The 23,846-nt window shown below is 49.7% G+C and overlaps 2 protein-coding genes across 2 annotated transcripts in view; one reads left to right on the top strand and one right to left on the bottom strand.

Moving 5' to 3' along the window:
* MTMR10 (myotubularin related protein 10) overlaps window positions 1–2,601 on the top strand; it is a 31,549-nt gene extending 28,948 nt beyond the window's left edge. The window contains exon 16 of the mRNA XM_056866139.1: window positions 1,938–2,601. Within this exon, the coding sequence (XP_056722117.1) occupies window positions 1,938–2,537 (600 nt within the window). The 3' untranslated portion in view covers window positions 2,538–2,601. The remainder of the gene's footprint in view (window positions 1–1,937) is intronic.
* Window positions 2,602–7,232: 4,631 nt separating this feature from the next.
* FAN1 (FANCD2 and FANCI associated nuclease 1) lies at window positions 7,233–23,542 on the bottom strand. Its single transcript, XM_056866133.1, has 13 exons — window positions 22,213–23,542; window positions 20,716–20,856; window positions 19,586–19,781; window positions 17,385–17,618; window positions 16,304–16,435; window positions 16,047–16,155; window positions 15,012–15,131; window positions 14,574–14,738; window positions 13,278–13,446; window positions 12,030–12,133; window positions 11,105–11,299; window positions 9,972–10,100; window positions 7,233–7,370 (listed from the first exon to the last, which is right to left on the bottom strand). Exons 1-13 carry the CDS (start codon window positions 23,540–23,542, stop codon window positions 7,233–7,235), a joined length of 3,162 nt encoding a protein of 1,053 aa, XP_056722111.1.
* Between the last annotated feature and the right edge of the window lie 304 nt (window positions 23,543–23,846).

Genomic DNA, 23,846 nt, shown 5'->3' on the forward strand with positions numbered 1-23,846 from the left:
GTTCTTATGTTCACCTACTTGCCTGGTTCCTTTAACTGGAGATGCCGGGGACTGAACCTGGGAACTTCTGCATGCCAGGCAGATGCTCTACCACTGAGCCATGGTCCCTCCATAAGTGGGCATAAGTCGCCTGCGACTTGACGGCACTTTACATACATTATTTACTTACTTACCTGAGGATTTATAATCTGCTTTTCAAGTCAAATGAGCTCGATGCAGACAGCGATATTTAAAAAGTAACCTGAAAAAAAAATATGATTAAAACATCTGAGGAGAAAGGCGCAAACCGAATGAGAATTGTGATCTAAACAGCAGTGAGAACAGAGCCAGTGGAGCGGAACTCCCATCGCTTGCAAAAGCCTGCATTAAAAGGAAAGCTTTAAGGTCCTGTCTATATGGGCCACAGGCCTGGGAATCACCAGCAGTGAAGGGCTTTGTTAACCAGACAGTGGAAGCAGGGAATGGACACGATGCTCGGAGACAGTCTAATCCAGGGGTGTCGAACTCAATTGTTACGAGGGCCGGATATGACATAAATGTCACTTGGTCGGGCCGGGACATGCCCCACCAGCCCAGATCAGGAGCAGAGAGGTGGCTGCCTCAGCTGGCTCGCGGGCCAGATAAGATCTTTCAAGGGGCCGGATTGGGGCCCCAGGCCATATGTTTGATACCCCTCGTCTAATCCCAGGGCCTGTTTCGTGCAGCACATTCAGTATTTTTAGTTTTAACTGAAAATGTTTTCAGCTATTATTGGGAAGCCGCTTTGATCCACAAGGAAAGGCAGGATATAAATGTTTTAATAAACAATAATATGTCGATCTGAAGCGACTCCGAGGAAGAGCCTCTCGCTTGCTCTGGAGGAAAGCGTCAGCAGTAGTGGAATGAATCCGCTGGATCCAACCCAGTCCTTGCTTGTGAGTTGAGAGGTTTTAAATAAAACAGCAAATTAAAAGCCAATGCATCTAATCAGTAAAAATAGGAACTACAAATGCAACAGCTTTAATCACCAGAAATGCAAAAAAAAAAAAATGTTTGGACTAATAAGTCTTGCACTCTGTGTAGCCAGGAGTTAACCAGTTTCATCAAGTAGTATGGAGACTTTGATACTTCTGTGGGGGCTCAAGCTAAATTCAAGTCCAGTAGCACTGTAGAGGCCAAAAATATTTGGGGAGGTATGAGTTGACAAAAGGACATTTGGCTCTCAAAAGCTCACACCCCGAAAATCTTGTGGGTCTCTAAGGTGCTATTTAAGAAAGATGTAGACAAGCTGGAACATGTCCAGAGGAGGGCAAGAAAGATGGCGAGGGGTCTGGAGACCAAGTCCTATGAGGAAAGGTTGAAGGAGCTGGGTATGTTTAGCCTGAAGAGAAGACAACTGAGAGGGGATATGATCACCATCTTCAAGTACTTGAAGGGCTGTCATATAGAGGAGGGTGCCAAGTTGTTTTCTGTTGCCCCAGAAGGTCGGACCAGAACCAACGGGCTAAAATTAAATCAAGAGAGTTTCCGTCTAGTCATGAGGAAGAATTTTCTAACAGAGCGGTTCCTCAGTAGAACAGGCTTCCTGGGGAGGTGGTGAGCTCTCCTTCCCTGGAGGTTTTGAAGCAGAGGCTAGATGGCCATCTGTCAGCAATGCTGCTTCTATGAATTCAGGCAGTTCATGAGAGGGAGGGCATCTTGGCCATCTTCTGGGCATGGAGTAGGGGGTCACTGGGGTGTGTGTGTGGGAGGTAGTTGTGAATTTCCTGCATTGTGCAGGGGGTTGGACTAGATGACCCTGGTGGTTCCTTCCAATTGTATGATTCTATGGACCTTGAAGTCCAACACGGCTACCCGCTGGAATTGTCTGGGAAGACTCAAACGTAACTGGAGCTCACTCCATGGTGGCCCGGGTAACCGGGCGGAGATTGACCCTGTGTTGTTGCTTTTGCCTCTAGAAGAATTACAGTTCTACCCTGCGAGGCCTTCCCCCGTCCTTAAAGAACGGGATCATCAGCGAGCAAGACTTTCTTCCGAGAAGAAACTCCCTAATCCTAAAACTGAAACCAGATTTCCTTCAACATACGGACAGTGGTGCCCACGGCACGGAGCAGTATTTCCGGGAGTGGTTTTCCAGGCCTGCCGACCTGCACGGCGTCATTCTGCCCCGCCTCTCCGGGACGCAAGTCAAACTCTGGAAACTCTGTTACTTCCGCTGGGTTCCCGAGGCCCAGATCGCCAGCGGCGGCTTCATCACCGCCTTTCACAAAATCTCCCTGTTGGCAGACGAAGTGGACATGCTGAATCGGAGCCTGCGGCAACACAGCGGCGGCCTGCCGTCGCTGGCGAACAATTCCGAGCCAGATCAGAGCCGGATGTATTTTAGAGCAAACGGGCCGAACGATGCCTCGGCCAGCCCGGAATTCCTCTCTTCCTCTTTCCCGTTCTCTCCCGTGGGGAACCTCTGCCGAAGGAGCATTCTGGGGACGCCACTGAGCAAATTCTTAAGCGGCGCCAAAATCTGGTTGTCTACTGAGACGCTTGCCAATGAGGACTAGCCTCTTTATAGCACGGAGGAGGAGACAAAGACTGGCGCTTCTTAGCCGTGCAACACAGCCCTGCCTGAAGCTGTAATAATTTTATACACAAAGGTTATCTATGTGGTTTTTTTTGCACAAAATATTTAAAAAGTAAGGGCATCGGGCTTCAGAATCGCACAGATGTTTTTGTTCTCTGCAGCTGTCAAGCGTCTCGTCCTGTTTTCCCATCCCTTCTTTCTGCTTCCTGAATCTAGCTGGTTGCACAAGGCCCGCGAGCTTCACACACACACCCAGCCTCCCTCCCCCCGAGATTTGGCACAGCGACTAACTTGTGTGTTTTGGTTGTCTTGCCAGGCTGCTCTTCCTGGCCGCTGACCGAAGCAAATCTCGTCAGCTTGGATGAAGCAGCAGGCGAAAACAGACAGCAAAGGAGTTAGGTTGGTTGGGTCAGAGCTGCCTGCCATAACTTATGTGGACGCCAGAGCAAGATGTTTTGTCAGGTTACGGATTTATGGGCATGTCCAGCTGAAGCAGCAGGTTAAAATTCCTGTTGATTTCGGCGGGGCTTTAAAATATTGGCTGGGCCATTGAAAAGCATGAGATTTAAGCATTTCTGCTGGACGGTACTCATCGCGAGGCTGATCTAGTCCTTCTTGCAAGTCCATATTTTCTCCTTATTTGAGTATATGAGCTTGCCCTTAGAACGCAACAAAAAAAATCTGCCCACAAAACATTGCGCTCCATCTGTGGGACTGGGGCCAACATGACTGTCCCGGTCTCTAAGCGGGGCCTGCGAGACCAGGAGTGGGCATGCTCCACCTCTCCCCTCTTGAGAGCAAACTTCCCCACCTTCCCTTAGCTGCAATTAATGCAAACGTTAGCAGTAATGCTAACTGGCCAAGGCTAGCCGTGGCGTCGTCTTGACCCCACATCTGAAACCGTGCTATACGGGGGCTGCAGGACCTAAGTGAAGGGACTCCAGGGGAGATTTAGCTCCTGCGGACTAAACATCGACTGGGAGAAGGGGTTGATCGTAGCTGCGCGTAGCCCAACTCAACAAAAAAAACAATCCTTTAGCAACTGATGAATACTAACCTTTTAAAGTGCCTTTTCTTGCATTGAACTAAAGACTCTCACTTTCTCCTTAGGATTTGATTTCTTTCATCTAGTAAGCCAACTCTCTCCCTGTTTGTGTGAACCATGTCCGGAGTCTCAATCCACCAAGGAAATCCTGGACGCTCCCAGCGTCCATTATCCTTTCGATGCTGTGGCCAGGAGCAAAGTGTTATTTGCGAGGTAGCAAGTCAGTATTTAAGAGTACAAACTCCTGAGCGAGTCAAAATCAGGCTGGCTTTAAAATCTCTCGCAAAAGGAAGTATCACTCAAGTGTGTTTTGTTAAGTCCTGGACAGTAGACTAAGCCAAAAAAAGGCTTCTGCACGCAGCATCCTTGGGATAACGTTACAACGGCTGTTTGGAGAAACCTGGCGTTGTGTCAGCATGCTCTGGGTGCCGGTGTTATTGTGGGTTAGGTACTGGGGTCCGGGGCCACGTGACACGTGTCGAGTCCAGAAACCGCAGCCAAGGCGGTGAGTTCAACAGCGGCCAGCTATTTTTATTTGTAAGCAGTCGTCTGAAGGCGGAGATTAAATCTGAGGCAGGTCGCCAGGCCCCAGAAGATGACCACGTGTATAGGAGATCAGTGAGACCCAATAGAAGTCAACACCCATCCACCTCAGGCCTTTAGCTGCCGCGCATTCTGGCCCCGATCCAGCACCGTGCTAGGTAAAAAGAACTAAATCGCTCCCGGTTGACTTTTCACCAGGGTGACTGCCAGGATCCCAGCCTCAAAAATAAAACGGCAACGTGCATGCGGTTCCCCTGATGGCACCTGTACCCCTAGCTAGATTGGGATTGCTGTATTTGTGTGAAAGTTGTTACCCCTTCTCTCATTCCCTCCCCACCCCCAATCTCTCTGATAAAGGGTGAGATGACCACTTTCACTGGACACCTTTCGAGGGATAGCTGATTGTGCGATCACTCACAGGCCTTCTCCGCTTGGCCGAGGCATGCATCTCTCATCGAGACTGTTTTGTTCCCTCTAGGGTTACATTTCAGAAGCTTTCAGGTTACGTACCAACCATTCTTTGTACCGGGTCTTTGATTACTTATGCCTAATAGTCTTAAGTACATTTTCAGATGTGCCTAGTTTTGCTACTTAACAAAAAAAATCGGATGAATATATTTTGCCAGAGTCAGAATGAAGACATTGACTTTTGTTTGCTGTGGGTCCGGACATACCTTTTGTCTCCCCTACCCCACCCCAAATACCTTCGCGTCCCATGTTGCAGAAATTCGCCTTTCAGAGTAACTGCGAACCGTGTTCACCACACGCAACAGAATGGCTTTAAGACTGTTGTGGGTTAAGCAAAGTTACGAGGCCCCGTAAGTGATGCCGACTGGGACACAGAGGTGCCGTACTGATTTTAATGGAATTTGGCTGTAAAGGCGTCTTTTTAGAAGGATTGCCCGAAGCTGAAATCTGTTGATGCGGGATTGTGCTGTTAAGGGGACATTGGGGCGAGAGCCCTGCTTATTGGATCATGTTATGTTGGAATGGTGACCCTGGCTGTCATGGTATTCCCCCCCCCCCATGCTCTCCCACAGTGTGTCTACACTCGTCTCCTGACGAATGGGTGGCTACAGCAAACGCAAATCCTTTTAACCAAAACTCAATGAGTTGAGGTGAATGCAGCTGAATATTTTTCTTTTAAAAACCCTTAGAGCAGAGTTCTCTCTAGGTGACCAAATCCAGACCCGCTTCTACAACCCCCCTCTGTGATATGCAACTTTCCTGTCTGTTTGGATTAGAGGGGGGGCGTTCAGGAGACTGTGCCCAGTAAGTTATCTGCTTTTTTAAAACTAGGTACTTTAAAAAAAAAAAACTTTTTTGGAGTTATTTTGTAAGTGTAGAAAATGACAAATGCTTATTTTTGTATGTCTTTCCTAGCAACAAGCACTACTTGGATTTCTTGAGGGGGGGATGTAGATTTCTTTTTCGTTGTTGGTGGAGTTGCTACCTAACGTGGTCCGAGTAGGGATATCTGATCTCTTTTAGCTACTGCCGAACGAAGCTGACTGTTACATCATTTACTGTGGAAGTGCAATTATGTTAACCCTTGTTCAGGCCAAGAACCAAGGAGAAAATCCCTTGGCGGGTGTGTTTTGCCATGGCAAAAGGAATTCCCTTTTAAATTATGTATGCCTTTGTGGTTTTTCTTTGCAACTGCCGGGAATGTTTTGGCTGTTCAGATCTCCAAAGAAAAAGGCACACATTAAAAGCCAAACCTCTCTTAATGTTTAATTTAAAAAGAAGCTTGATGCCTTTAGTCAGAAAACATGGGTTCTTTGCTACTAAACAGAAAAGGCTTTTATGGGAGGGGGGGAGGTTATTGAGAGCCCCCGTAAAATGGAATCCAAAGCCTTTATGCCTAACTCTTACTTGAGCAAAGAAGAGCTGACAGGGATGAATCCTGTCACTGTTGTGAATGTGAAGTAAGTCAGGCTTAATAAAATAATTAATAAAATAAAAAGTCTTTCCAGTCCTGCTCTGCGGTGTTCTCTGGTGGGGTGGGTGGGGGACATTTAATACTGATGTGAATGCAGAGTGGCAACATGTAACGCAACCAAAAAAAATTAGCATTTCACTTGCCAGTAAGTAGTTGTTGTGCAATGACATGCTTGCCCCCCCCCCCACAAAAAAACCCCTATTCAAAAATCTTGATTTTCATGCTTCAGCCAGAGGTGCCATTAAGCTCATAGAAGCAGAGTTGGCAGGGACCACCAGGGTTATCTAGTCCAACCCCCTGCACAATGCAGGAAATTCACAACTACCTCCCCCCCCACAGACACACACCCAGTTACCCCTACTTCATGCCCAGAAGATGGCCAAGATGCCCTCCCTCTCATCATCTGCTTAAGGTCATAGAATCAGCATTGCTGACAAATGGCCATCTAGCCTCTGCTTAAAAACCTCCAGGGAAGGAGTGCTTACCCCCTCCCGAGGAAGCCTGTTCCACCGAGGAACCGCTCTGTTAGAAAGTTCTTGCTAATGTCTAGACGGAAACTCTTTTGATTTAATTTCCCCCCGTCGGTTCTGGTCTGGCCTTCTGGGGCAACAGAAAGCAACTCGGCACCCTCCTCTATATGACAGCCCTTCAAGTACTTGAAGATGGTTATCGTACCATGGGGCTTTGTTCCTAGGCTTAATTGTGGCTAGGATCGCAGGAGCCTTTGTTGGGCAGTGTGTGCCAGAGGAAGGGAGGAAAGAAGATGCAATTTCCCTGCCAGCAAAATGAAACTGACCAAATGGATTCCCGCATGAGCTGTTGTGAGCCCGGGCTCCCGTCTTCCTCTTTTTTTAACCTCCGCTAATTCATCTTTCAGAGACATTTGACACTCGGGAGCCTTGTGATCAACCTGAGCTTAGAAGACTCCCGTCAGAAGAAACAGCAGCTATTTTGTCCAAATAAACGCAAAAGGGACAATCCCAACTATTTAAACAGGTGCGCCGGGGGCTGTGGGGGAGGAGAACTGTGATTTTGTGTTTCTTTTAGGAAAACCAGAACAGCCAACTCAGTGGGGGATACAAAGCAAGACAATTTATTCGGTTCCGTTGCCCAGGCCTGGGACCCAGCCAACGTGGCAGACTCCTTCAGCTCAGGCGTTCGCTCTTAGATCCGACTGCGGTCACGTGGCAGACCTCCACGTCCGCCCCCAGGCGCTTCAGCTCAGCTAACCAGAGCATCTGTTTGGGGGAGAGACGATCATTGGGGCCTTTCACCTCCACCACCTGAGATAGAGAGAGAGAAAGAAATTCCCCATTTCTAAACTGGTCACCGCAGACCAGGGTCTACCCAACCTTGCGTTTAAGAGAGGCGCTTGAGCTGCTGGTAGAGTTGTGCCCGGAGAGCAGGGCCGTTAGAGGACAAAGCCTGCCCTCCGTATCACTGCACTCTACAAGAGGGGCTGTGGCTCAGTGGTAGAGCCTCTGTTTGGCATGCAGAAGGCCCCAGGTTCAATCCCCAGTGGCATCTCCAGTTAAAGGGCCCAGGCAAGGAGGTGATGTGGAAGACCTCTGCCTGAGACCCTGGAGAGCCACTGCCGGTGTGAGGAGACAATACTGACTTTGATGGACCCTCAAGGGTCTGATTCAGTATGAGGCAGCTTCATTCATTCATGTAAACTGGATAAATTAAGAGTTAGATTCGGGTCCAGAAGCGCCTTAGAGACCAGCGAGATTTTTGGGGTATGAGCTTTCGAGAGTCAAAGCTCCTATCGTTAGACACCTAGAGGATTACCTTCACCAAGTGTCAGACAAAGGAAGCTTTGACTCTCAAAACCTCTTGCCACCAAAATTTTGCTGGTCTTTTAAGGTGCTACTGGACTTGAATCTAGTTCTTTTGCACCATAGAATCATAGAGTTGGAAGGGACCACCAGGGTCATCTAGTCCAACCCCCTGCACAATGCAGGAAATTCCAAACTACCACCACCCCACACACACACCCAGTGACCCCTACTCCATGCCCGGAAGATGGCCAAGGTGCCCTCCCTCTCATCATCTGCCTAAGGCCACAGAATAAGCATGGCTGACAGATGGCCATCTAGCCTCTGCTTAAAAACCTCCAGGGAAGGAGAGCTCACCACCTCCCGAGGAAGCCTGTTCCACCGAGGAACATCTCTGTTAGAAAATTCTTCCTAATGTCTAGATGGACACCAGTATGGCTACCCTCCTGAAACTATCTTAGTGGATAAATTAATGCCTTTTTAATGTTAGCAGTGAATTCCAGGTAGACTTACTGTGGAAAGTTCCTCTCATGTAGAAGGTGTTCTGGCCTGGCCAGCATGCTTTCAAGTACCTTTGCGAAGCCAGGATATCTACATGTAATGTGCTTTAGAAAGCGAACCGACCCCCAGCCCCACAATTCCAAACGAGTTGAACCCGTGCCCAATATCACATAATCTGTACTGCTGTGCTCAGAGCCAACAGATGACCTGCAGACGTTGCTTGAAGCCTGCCACTAATTCACATCTGCCTTCCATTTTATTGCATTCTGGTTCTCAACAGAAGCTAACAGACAATCTGATCCTTATCTGGACTCAACTAAAACCACCCGTCTCCCTAAAGCACTTGGCTGCCATCCACCAAGAGGTCACTTGTGATGTACAGTTTGCTCCAAATCCTGATTTCTAACTCAATACGTTGGTGTTGAACGCTACATCATCACAGCAAAACAATCCAAGCAGGCTGGGCTGGGCTGGAAGGGACATCCAGCAGGAGTTGAGCACAATGCCAAATTTGAAGGTTGTTTTGACACCAACTTCCCTTTCCGTTAGGCTAATTCTGACTTCATCGTTTTATGCTGCCTGCCTTCGGAGAAAACAAGAGTACAAACAAAGCCGTGGATACTGCAATTCCACAGAAAGGGCAGGCCCCGCTGTCACTTCGGCTTTTTAAAAGGTTTCTAGCCCTGAGGCCTCTGGAGAAATGCCTAAAACTGCAGAACTAAATTCTGCAGAGGAAGAAGAGTTGGTTTTTAATATGCCGACTTTCTCTACCACTTAAGGAAGAATCAAACTGGCTTACAATCATTTTTCCTTCCCCTCCCCACAACAGACACGCTGTGAGGTAGGTGGGGCTGAGAGAGCTCTAAAAGAGCTGTGACTAGCCCAAGGTCCCCCAGCTGGCTCCATGTGGAGGAGTGGGGAAACGAATCCAGTTCACCAGATTAGAGTCCGCCACTCATGTGGAGGAGTGGGGAAGCAAACCCGGTTCTTAGAGTCCACCACTCTTAACCACTACACCACAGTGACTGTGCACATAATTTCAGAGCTGAAGAATGCAGCTTTTCACGATACTGGAATGTATACCAGCTGAGAGGATGAACCTGACACTGTACAATCGCTCTCCAGGGGATTTTTTGGGGTGGGCTCAGAGCGTCACTCACATCTCTCCCCCCACCCCAAATAGTCCTGGAGCAGCCTCATTTGATTTGTTCCATTTTTAAAATTCGTATTCTGCTGTAGGGTCACAAAGGCCCCTCAGCACAGCTAACGCGTTACCCCAGACATGCTAAAATAACCAAATGCAGTCTAAGAGCCAGGATCTCCCTTTCTAAAAGAACATGGTGAATGCCTGTAAAGGGACTGGTGGGGGACCCCTGCTCTAGATGACTGCACAGCCCGGATACAGCTCAGCCGTCTTGACTCCCTGCCTTCCAACTGGGTGATGGGAAAAGCCCAGCATGAAGGTTTCCCTGCGTTAAAACTCCTCGATTCTCACTTGGTAACTGAGCTGGTTCCAGTTGGGCTCTCGGACTGAAAAATGACTCGGCCCAAACGTGACACCGAATCACACGGCCCACGACTTCTCCCGTGCAGCTGGTAAAGTACCTTGAATTGGCGATCTTCTGTCCTCCACACGACCAGATCGGGGAGGCCACCCCTGCAGTGGCGCAGATCTCTGGACAGCTGCCGGCAAATGCCGCTCAGAAACGAGCCTCCGAAGCAACGCGCCAGGCTCTACAAAACATCGAGGCCTGGTCAGAGACCGGCGAGATTTCTGGGGTGTAACCTTCTGAGAGTCCACGCTACAGATCTGATGAAGGGAACATCGACTCTCAAAAGCTCGTGCCCAGAAAATCCTGTTGGTCTCCCAGGTACTTCTGGAGTCGAATCAAAGCCTTATCAAGGGTTTTATCCTTCTGTTGAAGCAATCAAAGGACTATTCTGCTTACTGACTGTATCCTCATCTCAGTCACTCCACAGGCAATAGGCATATCCGGCCCCCACCCCCCAGATCTTACCCTAGGGAAGACAGCCGTTTGTCCCTGTGCCATGCCCAAGGCCAGTTAGCATAATGGAAAACTTCCTTGTCTGTTTCAGAGAGTAGCCATGTTAGTGTGCAGTGGAAAATCCATATTCGAGTCCAGCAGCACCTTAGAGACCAGTAAGATTTTTAGGGTATGAGCTTTCAAGAGTCAAAGCTCCCTTCATCAGATACAAGCCGAAATGGAGATCCCCCCCTCCCACCTTCTGATTGGGATATAAAGACTCCATTCCTACTTGTATCTGATGAAGGCAGCTCTGACTCTTGAAGGCTCACAGCCCCAAAATCTTGTTGGTCTCAAGGTGCTACTGGACTCAAATCCCAGGAGGACTGCTTGTTCTAAGTGAGGATTTCCTTCGTATCTTGTTTTCCTTCCCTTTGTGATCGTTCCTGATCTTGGAACGCCACTGAAGATTCAATGAAGAAGGGAGGGAGAATGGACCGGAGGCTATGCCTCATGACAGCCAACTGATGAATTCCGCTCTTTGTAAGCCACCTGGCTTCAAGTGTGAGTACAAAAAAAGCCTCGAAGAGACCAAGCATGAGCGTTGCCTTCTCCCACAAAACAGAGCCCCTGTAAGAGGCTCGCTGTCACCTCCCTTCCACCAGCCTGCAGGGGAGCTCGCATGCTGCAAATGCAATCCCGGGGACGGGCCTGAATGCCACCAGAGGAGGGTTTGTTGGGTTAGTCTCCTACCTGTGCCTGCTCAAGGGAGGAGAACCGATCCCAGCTGACCAGCGCCACTGCTTTGCCCTTCTGGGCATTCCAGACCTCGCCAATCCACTCCATCAGGGTCTCCGGTGAAGCATCGCGCAGGAGCTGGAGTCTGGCTTCAATGGCCTCTTTCCGGTTCTCGTAGAAGCTGTCGGTGTACAGGTCCAGGGGGTAGGACTGTGGGGAAACACCAGCGTGGCAGCGCACCCACGGGAAACTTAAGCACATTTGGTACAGACAAGAGGCTGGCCGCCTTGACAGTGGCTCCTCGTAATTTTCATAGAATCATAGAGTTGGAAGGGACCACCAGGGTCATCTAGTCCAACCCACTGCACAATGCAGGAAATTCACAACTACCTCCCCCCACACACACCCAGTGAGCCCCCCATGCCCAGAAGATGGCCGAGATGCCCTCCCTCTCATCATCTGCCTAAGGTCGTAGAATCAGCGTTGCTGATAGATGGCCATCTAACCTCTTCTTTAAAACCTCCAGGGAAGGAGAGCTCACCACCTCCCGAGGAAGCCTGTTCCACTGAGGAACCGCTCTAACTGTTAGAAAATTCTTCTTTGTGTCTAGACAGAAACTCTTTTGATTTAATTTCAACCCGTTGGTTCTGGTCCGACCTCCTGGGGCAACAGAAGACAACTCGGCACTCTCCTCTATACGACAGCCCTTCAAGTACTTGAAGATGGCTATCGTATCACCTCTTAGTCTTCTCCTCTTCAGGCTAAACATGCCCAGCTCCTTTTCATGGGAGGAAAGGGGTCTCCGGGAGCCCCATTCCCATTCCACTTGAGCAGCAACGTGTGATCTTGGCAGTTTACTTGGCTCTGCTCACAACGCGGTTTGGCCAGTTACACCTGAAAACCCCAGCACATAATTCAGTCAAATTGGAAGGGAGCTTACCTGGTAGGGGTTCCTGAAAACATCAGGTACCCCATCCATGAAGAGGATGTCCCACATCAGGAGGCCGTAGAGCGTGCTGAACGTAGACCCTTCGCCGTGAATGCCTGAATTAGATGCACAGACACAATTGTCATGAGACTCATTTTTTAAAAATAACTAAGATCAGCCAGTGAGCGAACGTTTCGAGTTCCTTAGAATTCTTCATCAGGTTGGATGTTCAGTATGGGGGGGGGGGGGTTTAAAAGAAATGGGGATGGAAAAAGAGATCAGAGCATGATGGGAAAAGCCAGCATCGGCCTTGAAACAAAGACTTGTTCTGTTCCAACTTGGAGGCTGGGGGAGATTATTTTCTAATGAACCAACGCTGTTACTTACAGTATTAATCATAGCCATGAAAGCTATTTTGGAATATTTTAAGTGGCGATGGCCAACGACATTCTGTAACGTCGTTAGAGATGCTAGACATACTCCTTGTGTCTTCAGTATTTTTGAAAGTCAGTACGACTTCCTTGTCATCTCGGGAGTCTCATTTTAGGACAAACCAGTATTTCAAAACATAGGGAGGGGCTGTGGCTCAGTTTGTAGAGCATCTGCTTGGCATGCAGAAGGTCCCATGTTCAATCCCCAGTGGCATCTCCAGTTAAAGGGCCCAGGCAAGGAGGTGATGTGGAAGACCCCTGCCTGAGACCCTGGAGAGCCGCTGCCGGTCTGAGTAGGCAATACTGACTTTGATGGACCAAGGTTCTGATTCAGTAGAAGGCAGCTTCATGTGCACTTCAACAAGCCAAAATTAAAAATCAAGGCTTCATTTCTGGCTTATACTTCATTGCCGCTGCCTACTTTTCGTATCTGATGAAGGGATCTTTGACTCTCGAATGCTCGTACCCCGAAAACCTTGTTGGTCTCTTAAGGTGCTCCTGGACCCGACTGTAGCTCTTCTTCTGCAGACCAACACGACCACTTCATTGCCCTTCTCGTTTCTAAAAATTAGCAAAACGCCTGCCATGATGGCAGGTCGGATGGGCATATGGAGGGGAGTAATGAAATCTCCCACCGGGGAAGAGGTAGACCACCTTCACTAAGAGTCACTGGGTAGGGCTGAACCTGTTAGCCTATCTCAAGCACCTGACCCCACCACCAACCATTAAGGATGACCTGCTCCTGCCTGCCGAGTCCCGCCGCTTCATCTGCAAAACACTTTTCTGGGTTCTGTTTCTTGAATGCCCCAATGGACGGAGCCTACCGTACCTTGGTCAAAGCCTTTCTGCTCATAATGGGCCAAGGCCAGTTCCTCCACAGAGCACACGACCACTGACGGCTCACGACCTTCTCCCCCGCCGTCTGGTCCAAGGTCTTCCCTGATGAACACGGATTTCCCCATCCCAGTTTGTGGGCACAGCTTTCCTTTGATGGTGACCTGAGTGAGAGAGAAGCCCGGGTTAAGCCAGAAGGGCACGTGATGACCGTTCCGGCCTGGACCCTCTTACTGGGAGGACCCAGAAGAGAACACATGAAGCTGGGGAGGATTGAAAACAGCCCTGTTCAGAACGCAGAATTTGCTCTCCATCGCACAACTTGGTATTCAGAGATACAGACGCCGAGTTAAACTTGGTAACTCCAATCAAGCAGCAAGTTAAAAATTTTAAAAAAGGTTGGTGTTGAAGCTGCCGTGCCCATGTTGGCAAATGGACTCAATTTGGGGACTGTCAAATAAGTCTGTTGTCTGGATGGGAAAAACAGCTCTTGCTGACGCCGCTACCCCCACACTGCATTTCCCCGAAGGTGGCTCTGTCATCCCGAGATAGTTCTCGCGTGGGGGTGGCGAAGAATAACAGGATGGGGTGGAGACGCCTCCAGAGTGCAGAAATGAGACGCAGCAGGGCCCTTGAGCATGGCATCCAGATGGCTATGCGTGGACCCAAAAATAGATGTTCTCAGCCAAAAATTCAGGAAACAGAATTATAAAAATGCAAGAGGCGCATGTAGAGGTAGTACACAAAATGTAAAGTAGAATTTAGGCATTTTTCTGTACATTAATAATGTACATCTCGGGCCAAGTCTACGCCTGGATCAGAACAAAGAAGGATGCAGCAACGGTACGCTCTGCTGTGCCACTTTTTCAAAGTTCCCTCACGTTTAACAATTCCCTCTAAGCAGAAAACTAACACAGCGCATTAAGAACCTCTCTGCCTGAGGTGCTAGATTTCCTTTTTGCAGGGAGTGTTTATACAGCGGAGCACGAGAAATGTAATTTTTTTCCCCACCTGCAGTCTCCAACGGTACCACCCATTCTACCTCCTCAGTCTGGCGCATATGCAGAGCAGACTTAAGAAGCGCATGCGTTTGTAGGATGCCGGGATCTCAGACTTGTCTGAAAGTCCTGATCGGATCCCAACCAACAAACCCAGTCAGTCTGATTGTCTGCGTTCAGTCTCCTTCCCCTGCCTTCTCCCCTTAAGCTCCACATCAGAAGAGATGAGATATAAATGCAAAACAAATAACAAGGGACCCCCCAACAAAACAGGAAACACAAGAGCTACTGACGTGTGCAACGTCTTCCACCGAAATCACCGGCAGGTCTTGGAGGAGATGCCTCAGTTTCTTACAAGCCGGGGACTCTCTCATCCGCTGGGCCCGCTGGGAGAGGGCGAGACGGTGGCCCGTGCGCACAAACGGATCCAGGAGGCCTTTCCTGATGCAGCTGATGGCCTAGCAGAGATGCAGCGATCGCAGAGAAGAAGAGTTGGTTTTTATATGCCGACTTCCTCAACCACTTAAGGGAGACTCAAACCGGCTTACGGTTGCCTTCCCTTCCCCACAACAGGCACCCTGTGAGGTAGGTGGGTTGGAGAGAGCTCTAAGAGGGCTTACAGGACTAGCAGTGCCCATAAGTCTGTTCTCTGCTTGCATCCCGGCGTAAGATAATAGTAGACAACCAGGACTGCAAACCCCAGAGTCTAAGTACAGCGACCGGGATGTTACCTTCTCTGTCTCTTTCAAGTGCTGGTGCAAATTAAGGGCCAGGCGATCCCACCACCGGCCTCTGCTGTCGGTGCAATAAACCTCTTGCGCCAGGAGGTCCTCGAGCTGCTCCACGGCTCCCTACGCGCAAGAAGGGGGTTCCCTGTTAGAACCAGGCAGAAATCTGCCTTCCGCCCAACTGTGAGGCTGAGGTCCAGGATTCTGTCGCCCCCGGGGCAAGGCACACAATTGCAATTTCTCCCACCCTACACAGGAACACATGAAGCTGCCTTATACTGAATCTGACCCTTGGTCCATCAAAGTCGGTATTGTCTACTCAGACCGGCAGCGGCTCTCCAGGGTCTCAGGCCAGAGGTATTTTGCATCCCCTATTTGCCCGGTCCCTTTAACTGGAGATGCTAGGGATTGAACCGGGGACCTTGTGCATGCCAAGCAGAGGCTCTACCACTGAGCCACGGCCCCTCCCCTAACATTCCACCCTTTGCACACACAGCAAAACCCATATGTCACTGAGCTAACTAAACTCTTCCGCAAGCACCGTTAGCCAAACAGAACGAGAAGAGTCTCCCCTTTTGGTAGCCAAAAGGGTCAAAAGAGGGGAACAAGAAGAGTGATTCACTCTGAAATGTTCCCTGTGTTTAGATTCAGGCCTGTGCAAACCAGACCCAAAGAGAGGGGAGAAGGGCTTAATCCTGATACCCATCCTCCCTCCCCATGTGACCCGCAAAGCTGTTTTTCCTACCTAGTTTCATAGGAAGGCAGAAAGTGTATGCTGGTGCATGGGTGAACAGGCAAAACCCTACAGAGGTGGAAGGATCAATCCCCTCTGACACCCCTGTACAATCTGGAGGAAAGTATGAAATCTTGAGGAAAGTATGAAAATGCATCTTGGCCATCTTCTGGGCATGGCGTAGGGGCCACGGGGCGGGGGGGGGAGGTAGTTGTGAATTTCCTGCATTGTGCAGGGGGTTGGACTAGATGACCCTGGTGGTCCCTTCCAACTCTATGATTCCATCTGGGATTCCCAACCCTTACCTTATACATGAGAAATCTCTGCAGGATCTCGACTCCCCGCGACAGGATCCGTGTGTACACCCACCCAACCGTGAAGCACCGCAGGTATTCCGGGAGGGTTGCGTGGTGCCTGCCCGAGAAACACGGTTAGTTTTTATAATACGGGGAGGTTCTCAGATTCAGACTGCGGCCGCCAAGATCTTCCTGGGTGGTCAACTGTGGATTCATACTTTAGTCTGGCGGAGTTAAATCTTTCCCCCCTCTCCCAGAATGCATACCTCAGGGAAGGATGAGCCTCCATTTTCCGCCAGGTGTCCTTCGCAGCCTCGTAGAGCCTATGCGCTTCTTCCCAGTCTCGATTTGCCATGGCCACAGAGATGTCACTGGACGTGTGGGCAGCGGTGGCATATCTGGGGCAAATTGTTATTTTTATTGGGAAGCTGAATGTATTCCAGCCTTATCTCCTGGACAGGCAGGAGAGGAGTATTCATGGCTACTAGTACAAATGGATACTAGTCATGATGCATCTCTATTCTCTCCAGGATCAGAGGAGCATGCCTGTTCTATCAGGTGCTGTGGAGCACAGGCAGGATGGTGTTGCTGCAGCCATCTTGTTTGGGGGCTTCCTAGAGGCACCTGGTTCGCCCCTGTGTGAACAGACTGCTGGACTTGGTGGGCGTTGATCTGATCCAGCATGGGCTTTTCTTATGTTCTTATGTGGCGATGGCTGCCAACTTGGAAGGCTTGAAGAGGGGAGTGGACATGTTCATGGAGGAGAGGAGTATTCATGGCTACTAGTTAAAATGGATACTAGTCATGATGCATCCCTACTCTCTCCAGGATCAGAGGAGCATGCCGAATATATTAGGTGCTGTGGAACACAGGCAGGATAAATGCTGCTGCAGTTGTCTTGTTTGTGGGCTTCCTAGAAGCACCTGGTTGGCCACTGTGTGATCAGGCTGCTGGACTTGATGGGCCTTGGTCTGATCCAGCAGGGCTTTTCTTATGTTCTTTTATGTGGCAGCCCCCAAACCTCACAAGATGAGCCCCAGAGCCTATTCGGAAATGCCAGCAGCATTTAGAAGCCTGCACCAGCATTGCCAAAGGGGCTTGGCCCCTGCTGGAGGTAGCACGGTGGGGGTACCTTGCCCAGGGCAGCAAGATACCCAGAGAATGGGATGTGGGCACAGCCCTCTCCCTGGCACACTGCAGTCTGATCCTGCCAGGGCATACAAATCCCTTTCTCTGTCTCTCCTTCTTGCCCTCTAAGCTGCCTCCAAAGGAAAAGCACTGGAGCAAATTGAAGGGCGAGCGCCCCCAAGATGGTTTAGGGCGGCCCCCGCCCCCGCTTCTTCCTACCTGAGGAAGTCATCCCGATCCTGAAATATCAGGTGTTCCGTCTTGACTATGTAAGCAGGGAAGGCCGTCCGGCCCAGGTTGACCAGCAGAAGGGTGGAGAGCGCTTTTTGGCCACCGCTCCCGGCTTCCTCCTCTTCTGTTGGGTCGGTCAGGGTGAAGAGCAGGAGCACCCGTGAGAAGACCTCCCGCGGGCCTTTACAAAGCCGGACCGATTTCCCAGCCAGATCCTTAGCCCTGGGTACCAAGCAAAAAGTCCACACAAATCAACTCTCCTCTCTTTTATGCAGGATCATACACTTTTTAAAAAATACTTCATTTATATCGTGTCTTTCTCCCCAGTGGCTTGCCACATTCCCCCTTCTCTATTCTCTCTTCACAACAACCTTGTGAGGTAGGCTAGGCTGAGAGGATGTGACAGGCCCAAGGTCAGCCAGCAAGCTTCAACCGCAGAGTGGGGATTCGAACCTGGGTCTCCCAGATCCACGTCTGACGCTCTAACCACTATACAACACTGGGTTTCTAAATTAAATGGATTCTTATGCACTGGGTGCAATATAGGGTGTGTATGTTCAATAATTCCAGAGCCAGCGTGGTGTAGTGGTTAAGAGCTGTGGTTTGGAGCGGTGGACTCTGATCTGGAGAACCGGGTTTGATTTCCCCCCTCCTCCACATGAGCGGCGGAGGCTAATCTGGTGAACCGGGTTGGTTTCCCCACTCCTACACATGAAGCCAGCTGGGTGACCTTGGGCAAGTCACAGCTTTCTTAGAGTTCTCTCAGCCCCACCTACCTCACAGGGTCTCTCTTCTGGGGAGGGGAAGGGAAGGTGATTGTAAGCCAGTTTGATTCTTCCTTAAAAGGTAAAGAAAGTCGACATATAAAAACCAACTCTTCTTTTTTCTCCTAGGGTTGAATTTTCTTTCCCTCCCCCTCTCTCACACACATTAACATAGTTGAAGTGCTGCAAAATTATGCCTGTGTCAACCAAGACAAATCCCCTGCTCAAAATTAGCATGGAGCCCGAGTACGTAAATAGCAACGGAGCGGAGATGGCGTCTCCACGGAGGTGGCTGCCGTTGGCACCTCGGCTCTTTAAAAACTGGGTTAGACTCGAAGAAAAGAACAGCATTTCCTAAAGCTGGAAAAAGACGAGCTGCAGCCGCTGCCAAGCGTTTTAACCTCTGAAAGGGAGGAACTCTTAGGCCCCTCTGCCCTGTCCGCAGGCTAAAAGGAAGCACGGTTAGAGGGTCACCCATTTTATCAAGATATCTTCCTGTTGACTCTGGGGGGCGGGGTGTGTGTGTCCCATTTCTGTTGGCTGATGCTGACCCAGAAATAACCAAATGCATCGCGAAATATCTGGTAATAATAGTTTCCTTAAAGGCAGGACAAGGCTAAACTTGTCCTATTGTTAACTAGTGATATTATTATTATTGCAAGTTACTGTTACGCTTGTAAAGTAACTCAATTCTTGGTTATTGTGATTTTGATTTTAAAGCGCTTCAAGTATTTTAAGAATTTAAAGGTACTTCTGTTGTACATTTTAATAATCTATAATGTTAAAATTATTTTATCCTATGCTCAAGACCTTTGGTCAAATGAGCCTGAAAAGGAAAGGTTAGAGTGTCAAACTAGGATCTGGGAAACCCGGGTTCGAATCCCCACTCACGCCATGGAAGCTCGCCGGGTGACCTTGGGCCAGCAACACACACTCGGCCTAACCTACCTCATAGGGTTGTTGTGAGGATAAATGGGAGAAGGGGGGATGTTGTAAGCCTCCTCAGGTCCCCGTTGGGGATAAAAGTGGAGCACAAAGGAAGCAAATAGAAGGAAGCGGAAATGGCTCACAGCATACCACGATGGCTGCTTGCTCTGGTGCCGACTATAAAATGCAATATCTTAACTCATTCTTTTCTCCGAGAGCCAAACCCTTCTGCCGAGCCCCTTTATAGGCTGTAAAGGTTTGCACAGAAGTGTGGGGTTAACTCATGCTAATGAAATCCCAGGATCCTCAGTGGTTCGAGTGCAAAAAATATATATATGAGAAGAGTGAAATAAACGGTGCAACTTCAAAATCTTTGCGGACGTGCTTCATTAGCGACATCTGCTTTTGACGTGGCATTTGGATGATCCGGGGGCAGAACTCTGGACTCCTGGTTTGGTCAGTGCATCCCCCCCAGCCTCACCCTGCCCGGACTTTCACCTTTTCAGAATCACGCTTCCGACGCCCGATTCCTTGCTGCTGAAGACGGACCGTTGCTTCGCCAGCTTGAGGAAGTCTTTGAGGAGCTGGTGCTTTTGAGCGTTTGGGTTTGCCAGGTGGAAGGTCTGCGCCAAGGTTTTCAGCTCGGGGGCGGAGAGCAGGTCGAGAACCTCGGACAAAACTCGTAAATCTGAGTCTGCGGATGGGCAGGAAAGAACGCAAGAACAATCTCAAAAACATCTTCCTGTAGATGAAGAAACCAAGAATCCTGTACGGCGGCCATCATTAAAGTAAAACACAAAAGCGGCAGAGCAGAAGCTGGTGCTGGGACCCGAGAGCTTTCTTCTATTTCGGTACAAAAGCCATCCTCTCCCACCCATCCCAAATCATCATCTGGAGCCCTTGCTCAAATCACACAGCTCATGAATAGCCTGCTGCCGCCCCTCCCTGCAGGCCCTTGTGGCTGCAACTTGTGTTCTTTGAGACTGCTTTCCTTGGCCCATTGTATCATAAATTGTGGAACTCCCTGCCCCAGGATGTGGTGATGGCTGCCAACTTGGAAGGCTTTAAGAGGGGAGTGGACGTGTTCATGGAGGAGAGTATTCTTGGATACTAGTCATGATGTACACCTATTCTCTCTAGGATCAGAGGAGCATGCCTAATATATTAGGTGCTGTGGAACACAGGCAGGATGGTGCTGCTGCACTCGTCTTGTTTGTGGGCTTCCTACAGGCCCCTGGTTGGCCACTGTGTGAACAGACTGCTGGACTTGATGGGCCTTGGTCTGATCCAGCATGGCCTTTCTTATGTTCTCTAATGGCTACCACACACACCTAGGGAACAAACAGAAGGAGCTGAGTCCTTTCTGGAACATACTGATCATTTTAGGAAATCCCTTTCTTTAAAAAAAAATGTTCCCTGTATTAAAAATAAATGAACTCTCTGCATGTAGAAAACTAGCAAAAAAATTAAAAATTCTTGCTCGCCTTTTCCTGATGTGCTAGCTTTCAAAATGCAAGGAGTTCCTTAGGATTTCTTTTTACGCGAGGACTTGCATTTCTGAACTCCATCAGAGGATACTGCCAAACAGGCAGCTTTTATGGTATCCCGCTTTTAGTCAACAGACGTACCTGACTCTAGGAATCCTGCACCAACGAGCTGTTCCACGTACGGCGATAAATCGTCACCAATCTCTGGGTACTTCAGTTTGCCGGTTTTTATCCAGCTCAGTTTGCGTTGGAAAAGCCTTACGTATAACTTCTGTCCGCCGGCTGACGTTTTGGTGTAAACCGGGTGGGGAGAGAAGGGAGGACAGAGTTGAAAAGGGCTTTCGACAGACGGACTGCACACCTGGAAAATAACTGCAGACATTTTGAAATTGCTTCAACAAATTAGACAACCCATTTTAAGTCCAACTACAGCAGGGGCCCCCAACATGGTGCCTACAGACACCACAAACACATGAAGCTGCCCTATACTGAATCAGACCCTTGGTCCATCAAAGTCAGTATTGTCTACTCAGACCGGCAGCGGCTCTCCAGGGTCTCAGGCAGAGGTCTTTCCCATCACCCACCTGCCTGGTCCCTTTAACTGGAGATGCCGGGGATTGAACCTGGGACCTTCTGCATGCCAAGCAGAGGCTTTACCACTGAGCTATGGCCCTTCTCCTGTGGCGCCTGCCGACACCTCTCCCAGCATCAGTCAAGTGTTTTAGGAAAATGGGCAGGGCCAGGTGGGGTTTTTGCCCAGCAAGGCTTTAGAATGGCCATTGATTTGATTGGCATTGCAGATTTTTTAAAATGTTGCTTTGGCAGCAGCTGCCAGCCCAGCACAAGGATGTCCGCTGTGCGACTGAAGATAATCTGCGTCAGCCATTTTGAGGATTTCTTTGCAAGGACAGTACGCGCTTTCCCTTTCTGCACCCCTTTCCAACAAAGACTAGCGCAAAGAAGAGCTACTTGGGGAAAGACCGAAGGCCCCCCCATTGCCCAAGAATTCAGCCCCATCTCAAAGAAATCTCCGTAGAGCTGCACAGGAACCGGCTTTCCCGCTGCCCCTGTGCCAAAAATGGAAATTATTGTGCAAGTGGAACGCTCCAGCCTCTTTGCCGGCCCTGATGAACAGCCCGACATCAAAGCTCAGAGCTGCACAGATCGTGCACGCTTCTTAGCGGAAAGCGAAGGGTTTTGAAGCATGCCCATTATGCAAATAGCTCCGCTAAGGGCGCCCTACATCCACACGCAGCAACAGAGCTGCGGCTTCATCAAAGGCCTGTTTGGCTTGCTGGCTATATCCCAACCTCAGTCGATCCACAGGCAATAGGTTTGGCCACCCCTCAGGTCTGACCCCCTGGGCCATTTGCCCCTGCGCTCTGCTCGAGGCCTGTTGGCATAATGGGAAACTATTCCCTATCTGTTGCAGAGGGCAGCCGTGTTGGTCTGAAGTAGAAGACCTAGATAGAATCATAGATAGAATCATAGAGTTGGAAGGGGCCACCAGGGTCATCTAGCCCAACCCCCTGCACAATGCATAAAATTCACAACTAATCTGAGTCCAGCAGCACCTTAAGAGATCAACAAGTTTTTTTTTTGGGGGGGGGGGTAAGAGCTTTTGAGAGCCAAAAGTACCTGACAGCTCGTAGAATTTACCAACAAGCAGCAATTCGTGTGCATTAAACAGCCTCCTGTCATCCGACTCCTCCAACACGGCTCGCACGACCCTCCGGAAATTCTGGAGATAATACGGATGCCCCCCCAAGTCTGCCGCAAAGCCAGAGGGATCAGGGAGCGCCCCCAAAATGGTGCCACTCGTATTCCCAATGGCTGGTTTTTCAGGAGGCCCTGCGTGGCCAGCTGTCATTTCACTCCTTAAGTCTGGACGGCCTTCCCCGGGAAGCTGTTTGGTGTCAACTCTGTAGGAGGGGTATTTCTGCTTTCGCTTAAAGGGCTTCTGTTTTGCAGGAGATAACGGATCGTGCTCACCAGGCGAGAGCCCCTGGATTTCCAAATCAGACGGCCCTGCTTCACCATCAGCTGCTAAACACGCTGCATGCTGGCCAGGATTGAGAACGGGGTCTATGGGACTCTTTGGCTGCTTACTGCCCCCTCCTGCTGGCAGGGCAAGTTCATTGCCATCAAGATAACCCAACGGGACAGACACATGAGTGGAATCCTCCGAACCAACCTGGAGCACCCCCGGATCACCGTCTCGCGCTGTGCCAGGAGTTCCAGGTGTGCTTGTTAAACTTCCTTTCAGACTACGCTGTTCCTCGGATCTTGAAAAAGGGAAACAATTTTCTTTCTGGGAACCACTTTCAGGAGTGGCGTCTCCTAGGCTGCGTTCTGCGTCACTGTCCTGTGAGTCTGGGGTCAGGCAGGTCTTGGCATGCCTGCGTCCCCTGTTACCACCCTGGGCACCGCGTCTCCTGGAGAGCTTAGACACCAAACTTCCCAGAGAGATCTTTTTGACTGCCTGAACTGAGGGCTTGCTGTCGCTCCCTACCAAGCTAGCATCCCCTTTAAAATAGGGGCTTGTTTGTTCTCCGGCCCCACGTTTCCTTTTGAGGCCACTGCCTTCTGGGGTTGCTGGGTTCTTCTCCAGGGTCGAGGCCTCCTTTGCAGAGTATGGGCTGGAAGGGCTCAGCTGACGACCCCCGGAAGTACCAGCATCCACCCCAGATGCAGGCTCAACCAGAACCACGTCATTATCAGCATCAGGGCTCTTTTGACACACTTCATCAATGTGCTGGTTGATTTGGTATCTTGGCACTGTCTGCCCACACAGGGGACAGGCCACGGCAGAAGGGGGGACTTTATTGAAAAATGAAACGATAGAGGCAGAAGAGGACGCATCTTCAGCTTCCGGCCCGTACTTCTTGTTAGCCTTTCTCCTGACTTTGTCCCCTAGGGATAAGCTTCTCCAAGGCCTTTTATTTCCCGGAACTCCATTTTCTGCCATCGCAAAAATCCAAAACACAGGGATCCCTCACCGCCGTAACACCGTTTCAGACGAAAAGTATTGCAAATAGAAAATTGTTGCCGTTCCTCGTTATTAAGCATTCTCCATTACCCTAACTGTAAAAAAAAAGAATTGGGAACAGTTAGTTTGCTTAATAAAAAAACAAACAAAAAACCATTTTCCTTGCAGGCACGTTAAAATCACTTGCAAGTGAGCCGCCTACTCTAATGAAGGGCATCATCTGGATTCTGAATGGTGAGCCCCCCTTCCCTCCCGGCGCTGGGCTCTGTGCAAGAACGGCCAT

The sequence above is a fragment of the Euleptes europaea genome, chromosome 20 (genome assembly GCF_029931775.1).
Source record: "Euleptes europaea isolate rEulEur1 chromosome 20, rEulEur1.hap1, whole genome shotgun sequence".
NCBI classification, from domain to species: Eukaryota; Metazoa; Chordata; class Lepidosauria; order Squamata; family Sphaerodactylidae; genus Euleptes; species Euleptes europaea.